The sequence below is a fragment of the Ambystoma mexicanum genome, chromosome 6q (assembly GCF_040938575.1).
Source record: "Ambystoma mexicanum isolate Mex_15411 chromosome 6q, UKY_AmexF1_1, whole genome shotgun sequence".
Classification (NCBI taxonomy): domain Eukaryota; kingdom Metazoa; phylum Chordata; class Amphibia; order Caudata; family Ambystomatidae; genus Ambystoma; species Ambystoma mexicanum.
In genome coordinates, this window is record NC_090937.1 from 1,369,799,845 (window position 1) to 1,369,826,563 (window position 26,719).

Sequence of the window (26,719 nt, forward strand, 5' to 3'; positions counted from 1 at the left end):
TCATCTACTTTTGTGATTATCATTTATTCTATTAACATTATATCCCTATATAAAGGCTAGAACTTTGCGACATGCACTCTTTTCAGCCTACCCAGATCCTCCTACTCTTCTGCCTACCATCACTAAGCTGAATGGCTCTGCATGCAAAATTGCTCTTTACATTTCTGCTACTAGTCTATAAATCCATCCATGATCCTGGCCCCATTGCCTTTCACTGCATTCTGCCTCTCCAATTCTCCACACCTTGTCTTTTCACAACCTATCAGACTCCTGCCTCTTTGTGCCTTCTCCAGCTTTGGCTCCTTTTTGCCCTACTTGTCCCACTGCACTGGAAATGCTCTACCTCTGGTCATAAAAGCCACCTCTTCATAAAGCAGCTTAGATTCCACTTTCTAGTGATGGAAGGAGCCCTCCAAACACGTCTACGTGGTATATTTCCCTCTTAATCATTCCCCACCTTGGATACGTAACTCGGTTGAACAATGTTCTTATGTAAAGGCACCTTACACAAGGACTTCCTCAGCTCTGCCATTGCCTACCTTTAGCAGTCAATTATGTTTGAAATGACACCCATCCCCCCGTACTAGCTAAAAAAGCCAAACACCATTGCCTGTTGCAAGCCCGGGGAAAGGGTAAATAACGACATTTCATGTTGGATATGGAAACTCAAACATACTTGAAGAGGTGTGAAATAAAATGAAATTGCTTTAAACAGTATATTGCTACACAGAACATACATGGTTAATAATCCTCACACCATAGTCTGTCTGAATGATATAGTTCCTAAACAAAAATGGAAAGACAATTATAGAAAGGGAAGGGTATAGCAACCTAAATAGTCGTCTTTGGCATCATCAGATTTTAATGTCTATGTAGGACATGTAAAATAGTTGAAGTCAGCAAAGATAGGACTATGTTTAGATCCAACCGCCCATGCGGTTGCCTCAAAGGGCTACACAGGACCACGGCCTAACAAATGCACACTTTATCACAAAGTTGTATATCGAGAAAACCTCTGCTTTAAGTCCATAGGCAATCATTAATGGTGAAGTGACTACTACATGAGTGAAGATATTAACAAGCAGCAGACAGATTACACACTTGGCTGTTTTAAAGCACTGTGTGCTACGTAGCTAGCCACACACACAAAATTACTTATTGATCACACCAGCTCACAACCATCTTACCTCCTGCACAAGAAAGATTGATGTGAGAGTATGGAGTGCATGCAATGTAACGTTCTATGCTGGCAATTTCTGCGGAACATGTCCTCTAGTGCCCTAATACTCCTCTTCATTGGCTATACACCACCCCCATTTTATTGTTTGATTGTGATTAGCAAAGTCCAAAAAAACAGTGCCACGACACTACAAAGTAGTTTCTAGTGCTTATTAGCAATATTGTTTGCAAAAGCTTGCAACAGCTGTGAAGTGGACATGTTGCAACAGGTTAACACTTCATTCCAAAAGTGCTGTACTGAAGAACTTTCTAATAGCAGACTTGAAACCATACGTGGCAACTCACTGATGTGGCAGATGCACACATCTAGAGCACAGCCATTTTGAAACAAGGAGTGTAAAACAATTGTTGCTAGGAAAGTGTGCTCCTAGCGAAGCACCTTGAGGGTGAATGGGCACAGGAAGGAGAAAGAAGCACTCCCCACATTCCCATAGCAGGGCATGCAAGACTACTTTTTGGGGCCAGAGTCTTTCTTTTGGAGTTTATCGCATATAATATGATATGATATGGTATGATATGATAAGGCATTTATAATGCTCCTGTACACAAGGGTTTCTAGGTGAATGTTTCTAGGTGTTTCTATATCCAATATCCATTAACCTTTCCTATCACACACACACTGCCTACTGTTCCCTTCAAGCCACTAACAACCAATTCTTTGGAAGCACTATAGTCTCCATAGATTAATGGCAGGGAATATTGTATTATTTGGGGGAACATAGACTCCACCAAATGTACCACAGAGGACAAGTGCAATAAACTCCCAGAAAGGGGGATGTGTTAGCTTTCTGAGAACATCCAACATGCTCTTCTTTCTGCCGTAGGATAGTACTCTGGCTGTTGCTTGTGGACAGTTCTTACTCTTTTGAACTACTCACAGATGCAGACAATGTATTCCCAATACTTATGGTATATGTGTGTTACAAATAAAGAACTACAATACTGGTGCTATGTTCTTAGATCGCCAGGTTTTTTTCCGTTCTTTACCAAACATTTTCAGCCAAGAAAACTCTCAAATTTTCTTTTTTTGTTTGGGCGGAGTCCCATACTCCCCCTTCCCTATTATCTAGTTCCTATTTCCCCCACATATTTTTCGATGACAAAAATTCAAACGCTAACTTCCCACATAACTCTTTATCTCCTTAAACGCAATCCCTCCCTTAGTCCATGGTATACGTGTGCTGCACCCATACACACTTCATTTAGACATAGGTGACTACCATAGTCTTGGCCAACCTTGCATAACTTTAATGGCTGAAATGCACAAACCCATAATAGCACCTCCCAAATATTTGAACTACGGTCCCTCCGAGGGAACTCGACCAAAAGGGCGTTCACAATTTTGATGAAAGGCGCTATAACAAATATCAAAATGAATGAAAATGAATGACATTCAAATGCCCTTTCTGAATAGGCCACTTTTTGTGTGCAAGTAATGCAATGTGCTAAGTTTGAGAATCTGACCCATTATGCATGCACATACATTGGGTATTATTTTGCTAGTTCTGGTTATTCGGGGACTCATAGAGTCAGCCATTACACATTAGTGTCTGTCGTTATACCTTTTTCCCGGTTTGGGTGATTTGTTTTGGGCAGTGGGGCAATGAATGGACTAAGTGTCTTTCATGCATACCCACTCTGCCTCAATGCAGTACATGGATTAACTCCAAGATAGCTTTATGCCAATGGATTCTTTCGAAATCTGAGCACTTTTTAAACCTGCTGAAAAAGGGGAGATTCCATAGGAATCCATTTTAACTGCCTCCTGCATTGTTAATTGCAGGATACATTTTCGCTTTTTGCAACACGTAGATAAAAAGAAAGTGGTAAAGGCAATTCACTGCTGGTTTTAACACCTTTTTTGTGTTACTATGGTATCATGTTTTTCACAGATTTGTGTAGGGGGTTTAATGATGTTGTGAAGGATTGCCTTCTGGCAAGGGTGTGGAAGCACTGGCTTTTTGGATTCTCTTGCAATAAACCCCTAAGGAACAATTTGTTGGAACTCCTTTGGGAGAGTTGACTTTCCAAATCCCTCCACCAGTGAGGGGAAGACTGAGTGTCCAAGGCAGAGACAAACTCTTTTCCCTACCCATCTCCAGGGCACATTGGGGGTGATCTGGTGCTACTGGCATCTCTGCTAGTCACACTGCTGCCCAGGACCTCATTGTGGTGAAGTACCCTGGAAGTGCGCACCACCCTCCCTTGCATTGGGAACTCAAAAACGAGGACTACAACACTTGACACTGAGACCCATGAGAGGGAGACATCGCACCTGAAAGCCAAGACAGCCAGGATACCTGCTTTTCTTGCCATTGAACAACTGCAAACCATGATTCTAGCATGTTCGACCACATCAGGACCCTCCGGACCTACTTTGTCCTTCATCTGAACTTTGAAACGCTGAACTGCATGTTTGAACCTGTCCACTGCTGGACCTCGCTAGCTGATTGCGTTGTTGCCTTGTCTCTAACTCAACGCTTCATGTTGCATCGCCTACCTCAGAAATTCTGTTCGACAGGCCAGCATCTTAACTGCCAATCTTCATTGCCAGTTGGAACGACACCATTGAACCATGACTATGAGAGGCTACTTTGAGCCACATGACTCAAACTGCGCATCCAGTCTCCAGCATCTTCACAGTCGAACCGACTCTGTTGGCCCTCATGATAAGCCCTTCTTCAAACTGGAACAAGCTTCAGTTCCACCCCTGTTCGACTCTTCTAGAACAGCGCGACCACTGTATTCGAGCTGCTTCGAACCACGTTAACAGCACCTAGAAGCCTGGTTTGCCCTTTTCGAACCGGTCAGAAAACAGCAAAAGGTACCATCGATTGGTAACTGCTCCCTGGTCCATTTTTGGGCCCCCATAGGCTTTCTAGATCGCAATTCATCTCTTTTGGCTCACATACATATCCTTTTACGCTTCATTACCCAGAGTGCTGCATTTTCTATCTTTGCATATTCACAGGGGTGGGTTGCGTACAGTATTGTTCTTGCGATGGTGCCTTTAATTAAAATGCATATATTTTTATAGAATCTCGATTGAACATTCCCTTTCTGTTATGCTTTGCTGTTTGGGTTCCTACTGAATCCCATTCAGTCCTCTTGATTGTTTAGCCTTCCCTCAGCCCACGTTGTCACAAAAGGAGAAGGAGGCATCTCTTAACTGTCTGTTTTACCTTTATGATTGGGATCACTGTTGGTCTGTAGAAGTGAGGGCTGAATAATTGGTTTTACTACTTCTCATCCTTGTAGAACTGCAGAGCAGAAGTCATTCGTCATTGATATACATTATCATATGAGCAGTGCTCATTGGGCTTGGGTTACATCTTTGTCCTGGATTACCTGAACCCACCAATAGTGGCCTTTTGTCAGGTAGATTGAGTCATGGTATTTCGCCATGCCCCTGACAATCCCAAGCCATCTAGTGGCCACTGTACATGGACGGCAACACATGCTCCAGTTATGCTTCTCCACCAGGCACCTGGCTAGGGCCACATGTCCTCTAAAGCTACCTCGTGTAGCCACTGAACATGGCCTTTGGATTGGTTTACTGCCATGACTTTTCCACCCCTGAGTAACCTTGGTGGTCACTTTGCCCTAAGCCCCCCAGAATCTATCCAAAGTGGACAGCTGCCTTGGGCCTTGACCTTCGTCCCCGATTTTAACCCCCGCAAGCACCCCACCATGCATACATTGTTAGCAGATTTTGCAATTGAACACATTTTAACTTAAAATGCAAATGTTTGCAAGAATTGACTACATTTTAAAAAAAAAACATTTGACAATTGTTTATGGGCGCTTGAGGAATGCAGCTTTTTTTTTTTGTTTAAGTGGATTGTTCGGTAGTAATGTCCATAGACTGTAGCTTGTCTCCCCCAGAATTTTACGGACTCCTACGTCCCTGAAAGAAGTGCATGCACTGAGTTGATGTAAGCCATACCACCCCCTCCATTTTCTACTCACTTACCTAAACGAATGCCCCCATTCCCACCTAAACACCCACCCCCATACTTCCCATCCCATGAAGCATTTAGTCTACCATAACCCATTGTAGTCCACTTACCCTTAATGCAATACAACTTGTAACTGACAGCAATCTTAAAGCATTCCCTCCTTTGCTTTATCACCATGGAAACTGAACTCCTCTCCTCTTCCTAGTCTCGGGAGGATAGCTCAGGGGCAACATGCTCACCTTGGAAGTAAGATGACGTGGAGCAACACAGGTTCGATCCCCGGGACCGCGCTTAGAAACCTCTGGGTATTAAGCGCGTTATAAATAACCAATTACAATACCAGAACATTCTCCTCCCGATTCCTTCCCCTCTCATTTAGTGTCCTCTCTGTACTGCAAGTCTCATCTACCAGTGTCCTCGGCAGCATCCACATCCCGTCTCTTGTACTTTGCCCCTCCCTTCTCCAGCCAGATCCAAGCATATTTGGCCACCTTGCAGTATCTTTAACTTTGCTGGGAAGAGCAACCTGTACCTCCAAGTTCAGTTTCAGATGGACATTATTGTTGTGCCTCTGGTGCAGTCTGGATTGAGATACACCTTGGAGGTCTATGTTGTGTGGCCTTCTGGAGGAGGACATCACCAACTCTAAAATTAAATAGTCTGGCCAGTGTGACCCGCGTAGGGGCACCCACCGTTGGGACCTTGCTGGTACCGTGTGCTCTCATCCATAAAAATACTAGTCCTTTTCTTCCCAGTTGGTCAACTAGAAATTTTTTCAGGAATTGTTCCATGTATCCTCCTTCTGCCCTTTCACACCACACAGATATTATTTAATCGGGTATGTCCCTCTCACCTTCTTCCCTCTCCTCCAGCTTCTGTGTCAGTTTATGTACTGCTTCTGTGCATTGTTTGAAAGAACCTGCATCTTCCAGTATTGAAATTCTGATCTTTGCTGCCGCTGTCCGGTCAGATCTCTTCCTCAGGTCAGCTTTGAGTAAGGAAAGCTAAGTTCCTACTGCTCTTATCCTTCAGTGATTTGCCTCGTGCTCTTGATTTCGCTCATCACTTTTCCCATTGTCCACTCTTCAACCGGATCCTTTTGCAGGGCACCTGAACACATGTCTCTGGAATGAGGGCCCATTCCCTCCCAGTGTGGAGTAGGGAGGGTTCACTCTGCTTTGTTACTGTGTAGTGTTCACCTGTGCAGCTTTTTTTCTTTTCTTTCCAGTTCCTGTCAGTGCTTTCCATTTCCTCTCACTGGAGTCCTGTGTTCGGGCACACTGACAGTCAACTCCTCCAACCCCGGGTCACCAGGCTGCAGATGTTTCATGTCCTTTCCCTCACAGAACGAGGGAGCAGGTTGTGAAGTGCTTAGTCAGTGGCTTGTTCTTTTCTTTGATTTAAGACTGTAGAGATTGGACACATCCAGAAGGAAATGGATGGTCAAAAGGTATTCCTGCTTCAGGCTTTCTTTAAGCCAGGGCTCAGCAAGCTTTGGCTCTCCTGATGTTTTGTACTTCGATTCCCATCAGTCCTAGCCAGCATTGTCAATGGTGAGGGATCAATCGAATTTGAGTGCAAAGCATCTGGAGAACCGCTGTTTGCAGACCTCTACTTCTTTAAATTGTATGCCTGTGTCCACCTCAGTGGAGGAGAACAAGATATGGGCAAGGAGGGAGGGAGGCAGGTAGGGAGTTGCACACCCTTTAGCCAGACCGCACTGCTCTTGCCTGACATTGCTCCCACTACATACCATCCTCGCCCCATTTCTTTAAGTGAGATCAGCACTTCAACTCTCCTCATTTGCTGGGTTCAGTCGCTACCATCCAGCCTACTATACCCAGCCTCCTTCTTTACCGCAGCTGTGCCCAGCCCTCCCTCCACCAGGTTTCTTGGCATGAGCCGCTACACAACCCACTTTTTTCCCTATTGTGGATCATCTGGCCTTTGCCTTCCCAAAGGCCTCATTAAGGAGCCCAAGTCGGGTATAAAATCTGCATTCCACAATCCACTCCTCTCTCTCCAGCAGCTCCACATTGAGAGCGGCCTCATTCGTCTGGGCCCCCTCGCTGTTCTAGCTGCACCAGGCATGGACCAGGTCTTCTCCTGTCTCTTCTCCTGGTGCTACAGGTGAGGCAACCATGCAGCAGCACTTCAGGCTACTGCCTGCACCTCCTGTTCTTTCTATCTGGTATCAACTCCCCGCTGCCAGGGGCAGGGTAAAGATCTCCAGTGCCGGGGCTTCACTCAGCCACTTCCGAAGGTCAAAACCTGATCAAGAATGGTCTGATATGGAGGCTCGGTCCAGTGCCCGCCTCCCTCCTTTGTGCCCTCTTTGGTTGTGGCTTCACTCCCCAGTGTTTCCCGGCTGTCTCTGTTACATCCGATGGGTCCCGGCGTCCCCATTCAGACTCCCAGATCACCAGATCAGGCAGCCGTGTAGTCTTCCTCCTCTGGACTTTGCATCTGATCTCGGCCCCTTCTTCTAGGGGGGGGGTAAGTACTTCAATGCTGGGGGCCTCACCCCGCCTGTCTGCCACATCAGAAAGCGGCAGCCAGATCAAGTGCGTCCGGCATATATCGTCCTCCCACACTGGCTGTCTTAATCCAGGGCTATTGGCAGTTTCTGCTTCTTCACTGCTACCCCAGAGCCCGGCTTCCATTATTCAGTCCGTGTCATGGGTATCAGGTAGGTAGTTGGGGCAAGCTGGGTGGGGGCTTGGCAGGCCTGGCATAGTCACACAAAGAACCCATAACAAATCCCTCCTTTCATTCCTTCCTAGTGTTTGTAGTAACTTCCTGGTTACCACTTCCTGTTGCCAAACAGGAAGTGCATGATTCCTCATGAGCTCTCTAGTTTTTGGGTGTGGCTGGCTATATAAGCCACACCCAAGATTCTTCCAGTGCTTCGTGTTCCTTACTGTGAGCTGTATCAGCAACACAATTGCCGTGCTCTGGATCAGCCAGCATCTGCTTACCTGTTCCGGATCATCCTGCTTCTGCTTACCCGCTCTGGATCATTCAGCTTCAGCTTACGTGGTTCTTACTCCACGCCGCAGCGATCTCCAGTCAAGAAGGGACTTCTACACCAGCACCTGTAAGAACAAAGAAGAACAGCGTTAACATGCGCACATCAGTAACGCTGCGCATATTCACTGAATCTTCCCGCGACGCTGGAATCCAGGTTAGTTGCACGAGTGCACAAACCCCTGTAAGAAAGAAGAGACATTATTCATTGCGCTCGCTCCAATAACGCAGATACTTATTTCATTGCGCTCTCTCTCTACATGGTGCATACTTACCAAAAGCCTCTGTGCAAACTTACCTAACCACCAGGTCTCCAGTAGCGCTGAACCCGGACTCGAGGCGCTAATACCACAAAATGTCTCCTGTAAGGGAAAGGGAGAGACATTACCAGGCGCGCTCGAATTGAAGGCGATGCGCAAACCTACCAGCAGCTAGCTTCTACACGCAGCGCTACTTGCCCACAAAAATACCGGCAAACAAAGACAATGCAGACAATTTTGGACACTCAGCGTTCTCTGCGCAACGTTCACTTGTGGGAAGGACTTTCTAGCCAGTGAAGAAACTGGCACCTTGAACTCTCGGCCCCGCTGTGAAGGCATAAAACAGTGTTTGGCATCTGAACTCAGCCTACAGACATTGGCACCAATCACATGAGTGAATCGCGCCCCTGCAAATGTAGGATGGAGTGCACACCCTACTAAAGATCAAGGTAAGCCCATAGGGGGACATCACAGCACACAGTAAAGAGAAGGGAAGGGCCCAGGGGAATCGGGTGAATTCAGGTCTGAGTGTACACCTTGTATTTGACAGATATTCCTCCGGGTGAAACAGGGGAAGGGAAGACTCTGGGTCAAGGGCGGCTCGTCCATCGCTCCTGCAGAGACACAGGTGAGTGTGACAGTCAAAGGGGCTTCCAAGTCTCACTTGTGCTCTTCTCCTAGCATGCCGCGACACGTTATTCATGAATATTTCCACCGATTAATGGAGTTTCCGAGATTACCGAGATTCCCTTCCCGGTACTGCAAGCCAAGCCCTCTTCCCATGTCTGTCTTAAGTGGTTTTGTTTGGCATTCGTAGCATTTCAAATGTTCTGGTACTTATGGTCCCTAAAAATCTTATATCAAAGGGCGCCCAATCAAACAGCTTATAGGTATGTAGGAAAAATATCTTCCCTTATATCAGGAACATTGTGGGTTAAATCTAAGATTCTGTTAAGTTGACTTTAAAACCTGACGCCTTTTTTTCTCTGTGTTTTTTTTAGGAATATGAAGAAAGAACTGGGCGAGCTCAGAAGTCCCCCTCTCCTAAGCAAAACGTGAGGAAGAATCTTGACTTTGAGCCTCTCTCTACAACTGCACTTATCTTGGAGGATAGACCAGCGTAAGTCCTTGAGGTTTTATTGAGATGCTGGTGTGAGAATGGAAAAAGGTTGGCAATTGAGCCATTGCGTTGTCCTGCTGGTTTTAAATCTACGTCTGATGTTTGTTAATCTGCTTAGAATCACATGCTGTGCACAGTCCGACATGCAGAGTATTGCATTTTGTTTTTCGTAGTCGAAAAGGGGACGTCGACAAGGCGTGTCTGAAACACTATCCTTATAGTGACATGCAGTGTACCCACAATCCCTCACGCATCGAGGTCCCTCAGATTGTTTTTTTCCGCCCAGATATTGGTCGCCTTTACGTGGAGCTCGTCGAGAGAAATTGCAAGAACATTTACTCAACCCTTTGGTCGTTATTTAACATTATACATTAGAACCCTCCTTCGACGTCGTAGCTGAGAAGCTGTTTCACGGCCGAATAAGAACTCGACGGTGGTGACTTCGACGAAGGAGGTCCTTCGGCGCTGCCGAACACGTGGCCTGGCCTCGCCGCCCTAAGACAGTAGGGAGAGTGGGATTGTGGGACATTTCTTGTTCTTTCTGAGAATGCCTTTCTCTTTACCCTCCCTTTCCTTCGGGGTCGTTGTCACTTTTAACTGTATCCTCAGCTATGGAGACGACTCCCTTTAGATTTTGCCTGCGCTGCAAGGGAAAATTCACTTGGAAAGACGGGCACAAACGGTGTAACCGTTGCTTGCCCCTCGACCACAAAGAGGACGGTTGTGCGGCCTGTAAGCTTCTTAAACCTAAGACTTTAAAGGACCGCAGGGTCAAGATGTGGGCAGCCTACGCTATGTCTAGGTCTGATTCCTCACCCGCCGCCGAGTGTGACGAGGATAGTGATAACCCGATCTCTGCGTCGGAGGTCGTACACCCCTCTAGGGAGCGTTGCCGCTCCTCGTCGTCTGTCCCCGGCCCCGACAAGCTCGGCTCAGGCCCTGCTTATTGGGATGAACACCCCGGTGACTCGGACGAACACAGAAAACACAAACACACAACCCACGGCACGTCGACGAAGACAGCCCTAGCGCCAACCAAGGCGCCGGGCCTACCATCGACCTCCGCCGACCGTAAGGGTTGCAAGCCCTCGCCGCCACCGCAGCCACGACTAGCGAGTGGGCTACCTACAGGCAAGGGTGCTACCACCAAAACATCAGGTGACGCGCCTCGTAAGAGCGCTATCGTCGCCGAAAAAGACTCGGCACGACGCCAGACGAACCCTCTACGAAGAAACTAATTGTCGAGAGCTTGGCGTGTATAGTTTCCAAGGACGGCCAGAAACGGACGGCGAGTGACACACACCGAAAACCGCTCACAAGGCCAGGGAAGCACCGAGGATGCCGGAAGGAAGGCAGGGATCGTTTCCACCGTCGAAAAAAGGCCCTAGCCTGCGAGAAGGTTTCTCAGAAGGCGAAGGGACCTTATCCTCGACGTTATGGGACAGACCTAGATGGATAGGCACAGGGACCTCCTTTTTCGCCTCCAGACCGTTCTGGTTTACCATGCTGGACTGTTTAGAGATTCTAGTCATGCATGGACAAGCTGGACAGATTTATGTCCACTCCTGAAAATAAGACACCTAAGAGACCAAGGGAGGCGCTTCAGGAGGACCCTAGGGCTAAATATCCTAGATTATTTAACCCCCTCCAAGAGTACATGAATACTTACGACCTCACTGAGGAAGACCTTCACTTCCAGGAAGATGAGGAGTTCTTAAATAGTGAAGACCTACAAAACATAGGAACAGAAGAAGGTTTTGAGGAAAACACTGACATGGGTGGGGGGGGGGCTTCGAGGAAGACCCAGTTGAAGGTGGCTCACAGCCATGGCAGTCACCAACAGAGTCTACAGACCCTGACATCCTAAACCTTCCCTCTCCTCAGACCACACCGGTCAGGAATCCATCACCAATAGATGATCAACCCACCTTCAATGCGCTACTTCGAAAGGCTGCAGCGCATTTCGAGATTGAGACTGGCGAAATTACCCCTGATACTGATTTTGTGGAAAAGATCATTAAAGAAAAACCTCCTACTAGCCAACCATTCCCCTCCTCGCCTCAGTTAAGAGACAAATTACTCCATCGCTGTCCACACCTGCACTGGTAAGAGGAGTCAGTCCTAGAATTGAAAAATTGTTTACTCCCTCTCAGACCCATTATACATTAGGGGTCACTCAATTCCAGACTCCTTGGTGGTAACTACCACAAGGAAAAGAGCGGGGGTTCCGCTGTCAACCAGCGAAGCACCCCCAGACAAGGAAGGAAAAAAGCTCTATGCGCTGGGTAAGAGAATTACAGCCTCGGCAGCTTTTTCAACCAGGATTGCCAATAATAATACACTACTGGCAAGTTATGCTGATGCCCAATGGGGGAAATTACGGCAAGACCTCAAGGAAGTTCCTGAGCCCTTAAGAACTTGCTTATTGGCCACAGTAACAGAAGGAACTCTGGTTAACCAGAGGATCATTAAAAACACTCTTGATGCTGCAGAAACAGCTGGCCGTTCCTTACTACAGGGAATTCTTCTGAAGCGTCATGTCTGGCTCCTCAATTTCGGTTTTAAGCCAGAAACACAGCCGTCACTCATTAACAAACCAATAGAGGAGTCTAACCTCTTTGGGAAGGCACTGGAGACTACAAAGAAAGAGTTTGACACTCTTCAAGACCTTAGATCAAATCTCAAGGCCTCCCAATAAGCGAGGATTTGACAACAGACGCTTTTTTCGTGGGCAGCGCCAACAACAGCAACAACAACAGTACACTTCAGGCAACTGGTCCTCTACTCCGGGAACCAGTGGCCAGTACACGCAAAGAGGACAGCGCTGTGGCAAGGGCAGAGGTCGGGGTCCCACTCCCAGAGGTTCCCCGGCTACCAACACCAAATGACCCGAAGATCCGGGTCCCCTCCCATGCATCACTGGTCGGGGGCCGGTTAACATCTTTCCTATCAACATGGGAGGGAATAACATTAGACCGATGGGTATTGTCAACTATAGCCCACGGGTACTGTATAGAATTCAGTCGATCCCACAAGTACAGACCCCCAAGGGGACGCCGCCTGTCATAGGAACACCTCACCATTCTTCTTCAAGAAGTGCCACTACTGCTACTAAAAGGAGCAATAGAGGTCGTGCCTCTATCACAGGTAACGGAAGGTATTTATTCAGTGTACTTCCTTGTACCCAAAAAGGACTTAACCATGCGCCCTGTACTAGATCTGCGCCCTGCGAACAAATTTGTCAAACCTCAAAAATTTCGCATGGTGACCCTACAGGAAGTAATCCCCCCTACTTTTGTAGGGAGATTACATGACAACACTGGACATGAAAGATGCATACTTTCATATTTTAATGTTGCCAGTGCACAGAAAATACCTCCGGTTCATGATAGAGGGCAAACACTACCAGTTCAGAGTGCTACTCTCAGTTCGTCAGCACCGAGGGTATTCACGAAAGTACTGGCAGTGGCGGTGGCCCACCTGCGCAGGTTGTCCATCCCAGTATACCCTTACCGCGACGATTGGCTCATAACAGGGGATTCTTACGAAACATGCTTCTCAAATACCCAAAAGACTGTAGACCTTTTGTTCCAACTGGGCTTCTCCATCAACGAGAAGAAGTCCAGCCTAGACCCCAGCCAGATAAAACAATTCCTAGGGGCTCTAATTCGAACAAAGGACGGCCTTGTCTTCGCCTCCAACGAGAGGGTCCAAAATATGCTGTTTCAGATCCCTCAATATGTGGCCGGTCGAGAGGTGACGGTGCGCAAAGCAATGCGTTTGCTAGGAATGATGGCGTCATGTATATATTTGGTACCTCACGCGCGACTGCGCATGCGTCCAATGCAAGAGTGGCTCAACAGCCAGTTGTGTCAGGTCAGCGGACAATGGGACGATCTAGTGGTGGTCTTGCAGGCCTTGGTTCTCTCACTACGGTGGTGGTCGAAGGAAAACCTTCTAATAGGGAAACCATTCGCCACCCCTGCAGTGGAGGCCACTCTAACCACAGACGCATCCCTCACAGGATGGGGGACTCACCTATCCCCTCAGACTGCACACAGAGTTTGGACTCCGAGCGTAGCGTCCAAACACATAAACTTGCTGGAACTGCTAGCGGTCTTCAAAGCACTGAAGGCTTTCCAGGCACACCTGCAAGGGAAGATGGTGATGGTCCTCACAGACAGCACCACAGCCATGTACTATCTGAACAAGCAAGGGGGCACTCGCTCTCCAGGACTATCAAAGCTGTCCCAGAACATCTGGAAGTGGGCTCTCAAACACATGTTCCTGTTGTCACAACATGTACCAGGAGAACTCAATCTGCTGGCAGACGAACTCAGCAGAGACTTCCCTCTGCCCGCAGAGTACGAATGGCCGTTACAAGTAGACATTGTCTTCGACGTCTTCACACAATAGGGATTCCCACAATGGGGATTCCCAGAAAAAGATTACGCCTCCCGGTACCCCCAGAACCAATCCAAGGGGAATGGTCTATCGATACCATGGTCAGGGAAATTTTTTACGCTTCTCCCCCCCCCCCCCCCCCCCCCCCCCCGTCTCCCCATCTCAACAAAATAGTGCACAAGATGCACCAGGAACCAGCTACCATGATACTAGTGACCCCTGTAAGTGACTCCGTTCAATCAATCCCACTAAGTCAGTGCCTTGTCTTGGATGCCCAAGGGAAGCCCTTATTTATGTATTTTTATGGCAAGTTATAATCTGGATGATGAACCCTTGTATAACACCCCTCTCTTAGAATCCCCCTTGACCCCACTGAGCCAAGAAGTAGGATTCTTTTGCAAATTTAAAAGGTTTATTTGAAAAATTAAACATATATATATATATATATATATATATATATCACACTTCTATAACAAATTAATTATTGATATCACACTTATGAATACAATGTCGATCAACAATGGGTAATCTGACACTAGCACACTTCTTTACAATCAATGAGGAGTTGGTATAGGATGGATAAGGCAGCGAAAATACTTTTTATGGTTTCAAGGGAAAAGCAATGAGGAATAAAAGGCAGTACGGAAATAACTTGATATGATTTTAGCAAAAGATAATATAATCACTTTTTCTCTGGCAATTCACCCCCCTCCTATGCAGTGTAAGAAATGGAAGGAGGAGCACACAGTTCTCAGGAATGCAATCAAATACAATACGAAATTCAGTTCCCCCCCAGCAAGCTTAGAGGAAAACAGGTAGAAGTTTGAAACACAGGCCCCAAAATGCTTTGAATGTGATGACAATGAAGTGAGAAATGTGCTAAAAATGCTTTTAATTCCCTCTAGAGGTTCAGGGTGGGTGATATCTAGTTTATATTAGTTCATGCTCACTTTAGCAATGCTTTATGAGTAACTAGCAGGTTAAAACGAATTTTAGAAAAGGAAAGCAAGGAGCTGCTGATTTTTACACGTGGCTGAAATTGTGCAAAATGTCAAATCGCGTCAAATTTAATCGCGTGCGTCGAGCGTGATTGCGGAGGCACTATAAGGAATAGGAAGTCGGTTCTAGGCCCGTTGGAAAGCTTAGCATCTTAGCCTTTGGATGACAGTTAAAACTCGCTCCTAGCACAAACGGTTCAGGAGATAAGGCCGATTTCGTGAAGGTAGTTTTTCGGATTTGAAATTTAAAAGTTCAAAATGACAGGTGACAGTTTTCAGCTTTTAAAAGGACAGAATGACACACACGATTCCTATGAGGTAGTTCTAAATAGGTTAAAATAGTTTTAATTAGATTATTTTAAACTAAGAGATTAGTCTGGCACAGTCCTAGAGTACTCACACTATCTTTTGGACAGGAATGACTTCGTCTCCGATCTGGTCAACAGGTTGAACGGGTCTTCCGGTGGTTCTGCTCACAGCAGTCTGGTCTCTGGTTCTGCTCTCAGCACTGCACAGTTCTGGTCTCTTTGGATCTCTGGTCTCTCTGGATCTTTGGTCTCTCTGGATCTCTGGTCTCTGGAGGTTGATGGATTTGAAGTCTGGAGTCTCCCGGCACAGCGTCCCGCAAGAAAGTGGAAAGTGAATGTCTCCCCTGTCCTGCACTGTCTGCTTTTATGTGTTGAGAAAGTGGGTGTGTGCGTGGCATAACTGAGCCTGCCCCTCTCTACTTGTCATTGGCCCAATTCTCCCCTCTCCCATGATTGGGGGAAGGAAATGGATTGTCATCATGATGAGGTCTGTTTATGGGTCAGAGGATCCTCCCCTGGTCAATTTGCCCACAAATCTATATTTGATCCAAACACACATTTATTTATGTACCATTTTTCTAATATTATAGGTCCAGTTAACATATTTTCTGTAGTACCAAACCATCCGATCCCTGTCTTTGTACGATGTCGTGTCCACTTTTGACAGAATTCTGCCCCTTTTCATCCAGATAACGACCTTTAAAACTTTCCAGATTTGACACAACTGTACACCCCCCTTGTACACACATTCCAGTAACTTCATTTGTCTAGCTTAAACACGGTGTCTGCAATATCAATAAATAGCAGGGTTCTGCCTCAGAACATGGTACAGAGTCCTAACGCCTTTTAAAATGTGCACGGAAAAAACCCAAGAATAATGATATTATTTATATAATTTTGACCAGTCCGCACTATGATTTATCGATCTTTTTAAAATTATGCCCTGGTCAAAAAGGGGTGTGGCTTCCCACATCACATGGTTGAATAACTGGTTTATCCACTTCCCCCAAGCTCAGCTTGCTAGCAGAGGCACTGCCCCTCCCAGTTTCTCCCAAGAGGAAGCCATTTTATGACCCCCCCCAATATAACATTTGCCTGAGCCCAGAACAGGGCTTTATTCAACCTCCTGCAGTCTGCAGGTACCCCTCCCTTAATTCAATCAGAGAGGTGTGATCTCCTTTTGGTGGGGGCAGCAGGATGCAGCCAGGCCTGGGAAGAGTTGTTGAGCCAGTTCAACTCCTGTTGGGGGTAGTTGTCAGGCAGAATTCAATTTCTTTAAGCCCAGCTTCAGCTAAATGTCCTGTTTGTTCCCAGTTTAAATCAAACTTACAATTTTTACACATCCAGCTAGAATGCTGATTCTAAGTTCAAAACCATGACATTTAACAGTTGCAAACTATGTGACACTCAAAAGTAGGTCACTCATTTAATTTAAACATTTCGATTTTAGTGGTTTTAGTCCAATTTCACTTAAGCTGCTGACATCCCCAGCTATTTTTTTATATGTACATTAAATAATTACTTCCTTCAAGTAATTTCAGAATATAGTTTTACATTGTATCCACCTCTTAGCAAGTCTTTCCTTGGCCTGGTTTCGGTTAATTTGTTCAGTTTTACACAAAATCTGGTGGTTTTAAAACGTCGGCTTTCTGATAGTGGTGAGCACTCGTACTGCATCCATTTTTGACATTAAGAAAATGAATTCCCCACAGTTCTGGGTTGCTTTTGGCAATCAGCATTGCCATTTCCGATGGTTTCAGGCTACTGTGTGTGTAGCCCAATGGTGGTTTTAGGCAGTGCCCTCCTGTGCTCACAACATAGGCAAAAATGGGTGGCAGCCTATTCTTCATGTTTTCCCTGTGCACTCTCTGGGGAGTTCTGGCCATCATGATGTTTTCAATGCCAGTAACGCACAGTTTTATGGTAGGGCTTGGATGCATGGGTAAAAACATCCCACAAGCCCCCCCTCTTGCGATGGCCATTCTGATCTTTCACTCATGGAACTCGCAAGATCTGGGATGTTCGCCTCATCTTCTTCCAATTCCGTAGATGGCACAGTTCAGCATCTTTTCCTCCCTCCAGTCGATCAATCAGTTCTCCTTGCTGGTCCTCATGAGAGGATTGGGCGGTACCTCGGGCCCCTCGGATCTTCGCTCCCGGTCCCCAGGTCGCCTTCCGTGGTCAGTCTCCATGGTTTCATCTCTCCTAGGATGATAAAGCAAAAGCGGCAATACCTATTCATAGACATTTCTCCACCACTATTAATGGTGTGGCGAACACATACATTTTATACATCCGTTTACATTTTTCAGTCGGGTTTTAAAACAAGATATAACATGAAACATTTTTTTTTCCAATCATAATATTTTAGAGACTATATGTGGGATATTTTAGGATGGGAACTGAATTAATCTGGAGCGGTCCCCTCTGGTATTGCAGAGGACTCCTCCAGTTGCTGCAGAGTGTGCCTGGGATGGCAACACTTTAGCTGATTTATATGTACCCACTTATCTTCCCCTTCCGCCAAATTACCTTTGGGGATGCGGATTTTGTAGGCAACAGGGGAGATCTTGTCTATAATTTCAAAGGGTCCTTCCATGTAGGCAAACATGTTCGCTGTTTGGCCTGGTTCCTTTGGAAATTGTATAGATAGACCCGGTCTCCCACATCATATTCCTTCCTGGTGGTTTTCAAATCATAGTGCGTTTTCATACTTTCAGCTGATCTTTCTAGATTCCGCTGAGCATAGGCAAAAGCATGTTGGAGGTGTTTCCTTAAATTCTCCACATACTCATGAGTTGTGGAGGCATTTATCAGTGTCTGCTCTTGGGTCCTGTAGAGCAAATGCTGGGGAAGCACCATCTTGCGTCCGGTCATCAACTCAAATGGTGACATTTTAGTTGCAGATGAAGGGGTAGATCTGATGGCCATTAGGACCAGAGGTAGTCGGATATCCCAACTTGGCCCAGAATCTGCCACAAACTTTTTTAATATGCTCACAATTGTCCGGTTGTAACGTTCTACTGCCCCCGAAGAAGCTGGCCTGTAAGCAATATGTAGCTTCCTTTTGACCCCCAGTATCTCCCACATCTTTGTCATTACTTCACTGGTGAAGTGGCTACCCCTGTCTGACTCAATCCTTTGAGGTAGACCAAAACGGGAAAAGGTGTGGTTAATCATCAGGGCAGCTGCTGTTTCTGCATTGCAATTTGGGGCCGGGAGACATTCCACCCACTTGGTAAACGAGCATGTAACGGTCAACATGTACTTGTTTCCTCTAGACGAGCGAATTACAGGGCCTACAAAGTCAATTTGGATATCTGACCATGGCAGTGTCATCCCCCTCTTTTGGAGAGGCGCACGGTGTGTGAGGGATGATGGCTGAAACTGTGCACACACAAGACACCCCTTCAAGTATTGGTCGAGGGCCTGCCCCATGTGCGGCCAGTATGCAATCTCTCTTAAAATCTCAAGTGTTGTGTGAAACCCCCTATGACCGGCGGTGGCCGCATCATGGGCGTGACTTAACATCAGGCTTCGGAATGAGGTAGGGACCACCCACTGATCATGGCCAGCTTGGGATTTCCTTACCAACAAACCGTCTTAGATGCGGAACCTTTTTGGACATTTCATCAACACTCTTAGGTCCTTTTTCCCAATGTAATCGGGATCCATCAGGGGAAAGTTCTCAGGGTCCTCAATGTGTTGGTAAAACTTAACAATTATTGGATCCCCCTTCTGAGCTGTAATCAAATCAGCATCAGGGGTCTCCTTACTCCGTTGTGCAGTTGAAAGATCATTGTGAGCATTTGTCTGGGACCTAGTGATAGCAGTGACCTGGATTTCCCCCAACAGGGACTCTATTTCTATGAGATCCCCTTGGATGGCCCTGGTTTTGGCCAGCTGATCAGCTAAGTCATTTCCAGTTTTGTCTGGTCCCTCTACTTTGGAATGACCCTTGATCTTTTTCCAGTAGATGGTCATCCCATTCGAGGTGACCAGATCATCAATGTTTTGGATTAACTTCCCATGTTTCAAGGGTTTGTTATTAGCACATAACATGCCTCTGGTTTTCCAATTGACCAGGTGCTCCACGAACCCGTTCCGTACATAATCCAAATCTGTGATTATGACCAGTTCGTGGAGTTGATGTTGGACAGCAGTGAGGAGGGCCTGATGCACAGCCATCAATTCTGCCACCTGACTTCTTCGGGGACCAATTTTGTATCCAGCGGAGAGTTCTGGAAACTCCTTCACCCATGCATTCCCTACGCCGGCCACCAGTTCTTTCTCCCCGTTGTTGTCAACATGGTAAGAGCATCCATCCACATAGACAGTGGGCATTCCCTCACACTTGTCTTCTTCAAAGACTTTGTGTGGGGAATTAAGGTATGCCTCCATGTTGTCCTTGATTTTTAGACTTTCGTCCTCAAGACAGTTTTCTCTGGCACAATCATGCAAGTCAGCCAGACCTTGCACGAGGGGACTCTTCTTGTTTGGCCATATCTGACCTCTACAGGAAAGCCTTGCATTGACAGAATCCAGGAAGTAATTCGGGAATTACTCATATTTCCGGCCCGGATTCTGTCACTTTGGAGGTATTGCAGAGGCTGGTGTGGAGTCTCCACTATGATGTGTTCCCCCTGGATGAACAGGCAGTAATTCTTCAATGCCCACACCGTTGCCAGGAGTGCCTTCTCACAATCGTTGAATTTTTCCTCCACAGAGGATAAAGTTTTGCCCGCATAGGAGATTACTTTATTGACCTTGTCATGCTTTTGGTATAATACTGCCGTCAAGCACGTATTAGAGAACCCTGTCTCCAGGAAGAACTCCTGGTTTCTGACAGGTTAAGCTAGGGAAGGCGCTTGTGAGAGGCTTCTCTTGAGTTGTCTTACTGCCTCGGATTGTTCTGGACGCCATTCCCACTTGACCCCCCCCCCCCTTCAAGAGATGAATCAGGGGTCTGGTGATCTCTGCGTAGTCCTCAATGAACTTTCTGCTGTAATTAGTCAGTCCAAGGAGGCTCCTTATTTCCCGCAGAGTGGTGGGGTCTTTCAGTTTCTGAAGTGCTTCCACTTTCTTTTCCTGGGGACAGAGACCCTGAGGAGTAATCTCATGCCCTAAGAAATTAACACGGGTTCTACACCACTGTGCTTTCTGAAAGGAAAGTTTTGCTCCGGCGGCCCTCAACTGCGTCAGAACATAACGGATCTCCGCTATGTGTTCCTCCACAGATGAACTTTTGATGAGGACATCATCTACATAAGCCAGGTTACCCCTCGCACCCACGCCGGGCATTTCCTTATGTAGGAAAATGTTGAATTCATTGCCGGAGTTGAGGTATCCGAAGGGAGTCCGGGTCCATGTGTACTGCTGGCCCCCAAAGGTAAAAGCCAGTTTGTATTGGTCCTCCCTACTGACGGGCACGGTCCAGTATCCATTGGTCAGGTCTATTGCTGTGAATACCTGTGAGCCCTGAATCTGGGCCAGCCCTTGGTCAATGTAGGGCAGAGGCCATTGGGAAGTATGGACCCGTTTGTTGAGCTCCCTAAGGTCGGCGCAGAGTCTCCACTGGCCGTTTGGCTTCAATATTCCCAGCACCGGATTATTGAAGGTGCTGTGTACTGGACGGATTATTCCCCGGGACTCAAGGTTCTTAATTATTTCAGTAAGGGACTCCATGGATGCGAGAGGCAAGCGATATTGCTTCACAAACACTGGAGACATGCCAGGGTCCGTGGGAATTGTTGTTGTGTGGATGTTGGTGCGACCACAGTCATATGAGTCTACCGCAAAGAGATCTTGGAAATCCAAGAAAACTTGTTTCAACTTTTGCTTCTGTTCCAGAGTCACGCAGGCATCAGCTAGGTTGACTCTCTCTTCCACCATCTGCCTGAAGCCTGGAAAGACTTCTGGTTTTGCTATCTCAGCGGCCTCCTCCAGCTGGGTGGAGGAGTCCCTGGTCAGAGTGCTGATTTGGACTGGAGGCTTCAGGTGGGAAAGGCAGCCCTCATGGACCTGGAAAATCACCTCGTCCCCTCTGAAGTCACAAGTCACATCTTCCTTACCATAAGGGCAAGAAGTGTACACCAGGAAGTCCCCCGCCCCATGCCGGGTGAAAATCCTGCCTGGTGTTGTATTGTCCTCACTGTTACTGTCAAAACAGTCCTTGGGGATTGGTCCTAACCGTTCATTTCCTAAATCAATGGAGAAATGTCGGTCATCAACCGCCATTACAATGATGGTGCCTGCGGCTAGAGTAATACTCTTTAAGTCGCTGTTATCCACCTCTATTGGAATGGAGTTATGTTCTATGTTGACTAATGGTGTTGGGTTTACCCCTAACCCTTGTTGTTGGAGAGAAGCATTTAGATGAATATAAGCATCAGGGTTTTTCAATTTTTGTCCTCTTTTAACTTTCACTTCCAGGGAGAATTGTCGGGTCCTTTCTGGGATGGTGACTTCCTCTTTAAGCTGAATTTCAACCGCATAAGGTAGCAATTGAGCTGACCTAAATGCTTTTTCTGGATCATCAAAGCTCATGGGATTATCCGCTAATCGGGACCAAGCTTTGAAGTTTATTAGGTCCAAACTAATGGCGAAGCGATTGAGAATGTCACTGCCTAAGTAAAAGGCGGCAGTGACGTCTCACACGACCCAACAATTATGGACTATGCTCTTGTTGCCAATGGAGATTTTGAGCATACACCTGCTTGGCAGGAGTTGTTTGGAATTGGGTGTTTCCAGATCCATTTCCCATTTGTCTATCAGTTTGAATGTGAGAATGGCTGGATCTTTTGGGAGTTGGCGGAACATGGCTTCGCTGATGAAGCTCTTACCGTTGTTCACACATACTCTAGCAAGAACAGAGTCCTTCCCATCATTTAACTGAACAGGGATGAACAACTGCTCTCCAATGTGCTGAATATCAGCCAGGCTCTGAGCTGATTTCACATCTTTCTGGACTATAGGAGTGGGAGTTTCTGATTGTGGATTAGTAAAGAATTTCAGAGTGTTTCCTTCCAGTGTGGAATACCACCTTAAACTGGAAGGAAGGTTGATTTTCAGAAATAGAGAGGACCCCCCATCACCAGTCTGTTGCCCTACTGCTATTACTGTCACGTCTGGAATTTGGTTGTTCTGGAAGTGAAATTCTACTTGGTCAGATTTTTGTTCAACCATGTGGCAGGTGCCATTTAAACTAACATGTTTTAATTTTATTGGTCGGCTAGTCTGGGTCCAGAGGATCTTGTTTACGCAATCTAATAGGGGTGACAACCTTCTCAGGAGGTCATTCCCTAGTAAACAAGGGGTGCCCTCTGGAGTCACTACTATGACCGGGTGTTTCACCTTGTGTCGCCCAATTTTGATGTCCAAATCTGCAGTCCCCTCGACAGGAATTTCCTTACAATCAAAGTTCTGCAGTTGTCCAGGAAGAGAGGTGAGAGGAATACGGTAATTCTCCCCCCTTCCTGCATTTAGTTCTTCAAAGGCCCTTTGGACAGAAGGGTAGCTTGGGATCCAGTGTCCACCAGTGCCAAAATTATACCCTGCCCCTGTACTTGTACCGGGGCATAGTATCTTCCCGCCTTCTCCTCAAGGGGGCACAGATAATGCACATTTTTGGACAACTAGTGGGCTAATTTTCTTGTTTTGGACATTGCTAGCGAAGAGATTTGGGCAGAATTCTGTGGAGAGCCTTGGGAATCTAAAAGAAAAAGTTGGCAACTGGAGATCGGAGCCATTGTGGGTTCCCCTGGTTCCGGTTCTGGGCCGCCCCTGCCTTTTGGGAGGCAGTCACCAGGATGGGTTTGAACCAGGGGTTTTTGGTTTTGTTGGTTCTGGGATAGGATAATGGGCGGCGACAGCTCAATCCCCACATCTACCCAGTCTGGATTGGAATCCCTTGGGACCCATTTTTCTTTGGGAGGAGTTCCCCCATCTCTGAAGGAGAAGAACCTTTTCCCAGGATCCTCTGAGGATCCCTCTCCCTCAAATTGGAAGACCTGTACCTCCTCCACAAAGTGGGTCTGTTTGGGTCCTTTGTTTCTCCTACCTCCTCTCTACTCCTTGGGTGGCAGACTTTCAGGGGTAGGAGATTTTGTTTCCGGGTCCTGGTTTTCCAGGGGCTGTTTACAAGTTGGGAAGGAAGCTTCCTGCCAGGCTTTACACCCCCTTCCCCTTGTGCCTCCTGCCTGGGAACCGGTGGGTTATCGGGGTGCTGCCCCCGTCATTGTTCTGGAGCACCAGGTCCAGAGTTTCGGGCATTCAGCGGTGGCATGCTCATCTGAGGGTTCTGTTGAGCCCTCAGTATGTGACCCAGATCCCGTGCCATATTTTGGACCTGGCGCTCAAGTTGGGAAACCCGCTCAGGCTGATACGGGGCTCTATTTTCTCCCCTGGGCTGATCCCGGGAAGGGTAGCTATCCCTTCTCTGGTAATACCCCGGATTGGGAAGATTTGGGTACCCATCCACCCTTGGCCTCCCCTCTCCCGGATTAGGTTGTCTGGGCTCAGGGAATTGGGGAAAGAAGGATGGATGATTTTGGGGCTGGAAATTGGGTGGATACCTGGAACAAAAGTTCTGCCCAGGATTTGGTGAATTTCTACCCTCCTGGGGGAAGTTAGGAGGGAAGTCCCCTGGGTGAGGTGCTTGGCTGGATCCCCCACCTTGGGCTGGAGGAGTCCACACATAACCCAGGATGGGTCGATTTCCCTTGTAGCGGGGACTTACATAATCAGGGGAGCGGGGGACCCCATTTGTGGGACTACCTCCTCGACTCCCTGTCTGTTACTGGCCCGAGGGCCTTCTAGGCTGTGAATTATTTGGTGCAGGCAGGTTTTTAGGCCCCCCCTCCATCTCCAAATCTAAAACGGGGGCAACCTTTACCTCCGCCACCTTGGCAGCAGCAGGGGTGCTGTTGGTTTTGGGGTTTTTCTGCACATTACTTTTATTTTCTATGGGCTTCTGCGCCTCATAGATCTGGGTAGCCTGTTCAATGACCCAGTCTAGTGACCTCTTCTCGTGAAAATCTCTCACTAGCTGGGTTATGATGTATTTGGGCAAGGCATGGAAAAAAGTATTGACAAATTCTCTGCTGTCCGTGCGAACCCTTCTGGTGGTCTGCGCAAAGGCACGCTTCAATTCTTGCACAAATTCTTGTGGGGCCTGATCCTCCCCACATTGCAAATTGTAGGCTGCCTTGCGTGCCTCTTGAGGATTTCTATGAACAGAAAAATGTTTCAAGATGAAATGTGCTAAAAATGCTTTTAATTCCCTCTAGAGGTTCAGGGTGGGTGATATCTAGTTTATATTAGTTCAGGCTCACTTTAGCAATGCTTTATGAGTAACTAGCAGGTTAAAATGAATTTTAGCAAAGGAAAGCAAGGAGCTGCTGATTTTTACACGTGGCTGAAATTGTGCAAAATGTCAAATCGCGGCAAATTTAATCGCGTGCGTCGAGCGCGATTGCGGAGGGACTATAAGGAATAGGAAGTCTAGGTTCTAGGCTCGTTGGAAAGCTTAGCATCTTAGCTTTTGGATGACAGTTAAAACTCGCTCCTAGCACAAACGGTTCGGGAGATACGGCCGATTTCATGAAGGTAGTTTTTCGGATTTGAAATTTAAAAGTTCAAAATGACAGGTGACAGTTTTCAGCTTTAAAAAGGACAGAATGACACACACGATTCCTATGAGGTAGTTCTAAATAGGTTAAAATAGTTTTAATTAGATTATTTTAAACTAAGAGATTAGTCTGGCACAGTCCTAGAGTACTCACACTATCTTTTGGACAGGAATGACTTTGTCACCGATCTGGCCAACAGGTTGAACGGGACTTCCGGTGGTTCTGCTCACAGCGGTCTGTTCTCTGGTTCTGCTCTCAGCACTGCACAGTTCTGGTCTCTCTGGATCTTTGGTCTCTCTGGATCTTTGGTCTCTCTGGATCTTTGGTCTCTCTGGATCTCTGGTCTCTCTGGATCTCTGGTCTCTCTGGATCTCTGGTCTCTGGAGGTTGATGGATTTGAAGTCTGGAGTCTCCCGGCACAGCGTCCTGCAAGAAAGTGGAAAGTGAATCTCCCCCCTGTCCTGCACTGTCTGCTTTTATGTGTTGAGAAAGTGGGTGTATGCGTGGCATAACTGAGCCTGCCCCTCTCTACTTGTCATTGGCCCAATTCTCCCCTCTCCCATGATTGGGGGAAGGAAATGGATTGTCATCATGATGAGGTCTGTTTGAGTCAGAGGATCCTCCCCTGGTCAATTTGCCCACAAATCTATATTTGATCCAAACACATTTATTTATGTACCATTTTTCTAATTTTATAGGTCCAGTTAACATATTTTCTGTAGTACCAAACCATCCGATCCCTGTCTTTGTACGATGTTGTGTCCACTTTTGACAGAATTCTGCCCCTTTTCATCCAGATAACGACCTTTAAACCTTTCCAGATTTGACACAACTGTACACCCCCCTTCTACACACATTCCAGTAACTTGTCTAGTGTCTGCAATATCAATAAATAGCAGGGTTCTGCCTCAGAACATGGTACAGAGTCCTAACGCCTTTTAAAATGTGCACGGAAAAAAAAATCCCAAGAATGATATAATTTATATAATTTTGACCAGTCCGCACTATAAGTTATCTATCTTTTTAAAATTATGCCCTGGTCAAAAAGGGGTGTGGCTTCCCACATCACATGGTGGAATAACTGGTTTATCCACTTCCCCCAAGCTCAGCTTGCTAGCAGAGGCACTGCCCCGCCCAGTTTCTCCCAAGAGGAAGCCATTTCACGACCCCCCCCCCCCCAATATAACATTTGCCTGAGCCCAGGACAGGGCTTTGTTCAACCTCCCTTAATTCAATCAGAGAGGTGTGATCTACTTTTGGTGGGGGCAGCAGGATGCAGCCAGGCCTAGGAAGAGTTGTTGAGCCAGTTCAACTCCTGTCGTGGGTAGTTGTCAGGCAGAATTCTTTTTTTTTTTTTATTTATTTGGTATAGCTGATAAAATCAACCTTTCAAATATATGAAAACACAATTAACAATATACAATTACACTTCCACATTAGATCATTTATCATAAAAATGTAAAATTATTTGATCACCTGAATTTCACAATATATATAAAATTGGAAACATGAGTAAAAAAGGGCTCATTCGATATCATTATTATCATTAGATAAAATAGCATTTAAGAATTGTGTTATTGCAACTCTAATAGATAATTTTGTGCTCCTGAATAATCTGATCCAAATTTCATTTTCATCCATAGGGACATAAGCACACAATAAATTAGAAAAAAAAAGATTTCTTATTAATATTAAAGCTGGGCAGGTCACTAACAGGTGCTGTAAAGTCTCAGAAGCGTCTGAGTTTTCACAAAAACGACAATAATTTAAATGTT

General features: G+C 46.5%; 1 protein-coding gene across 4 annotated transcripts in view; it reads left to right on the forward strand.

The window, feature by feature from the left end:
• Window positions 1-26,719, forward strand: part of TBC1D14 (TBC1 domain family member 14) — a 1,472,366-nt gene that overhangs the window by 569,074 nt on the left and 876,573 nt on the right. For all 4 annotated transcript variants that reach the window (XM_069632000.1, XM_069631998.1, XM_069632001.1 and 1 more), the window contains one exon: window positions 9,487-9,605. In XM_069632000.1, the coding sequence (XP_069488101.1) occupies window positions 9,487-9,605 (119 nt within the window). The remainder of the gene's footprint in view (window positions 1-9,486; window positions 9,606-26,719) is intronic.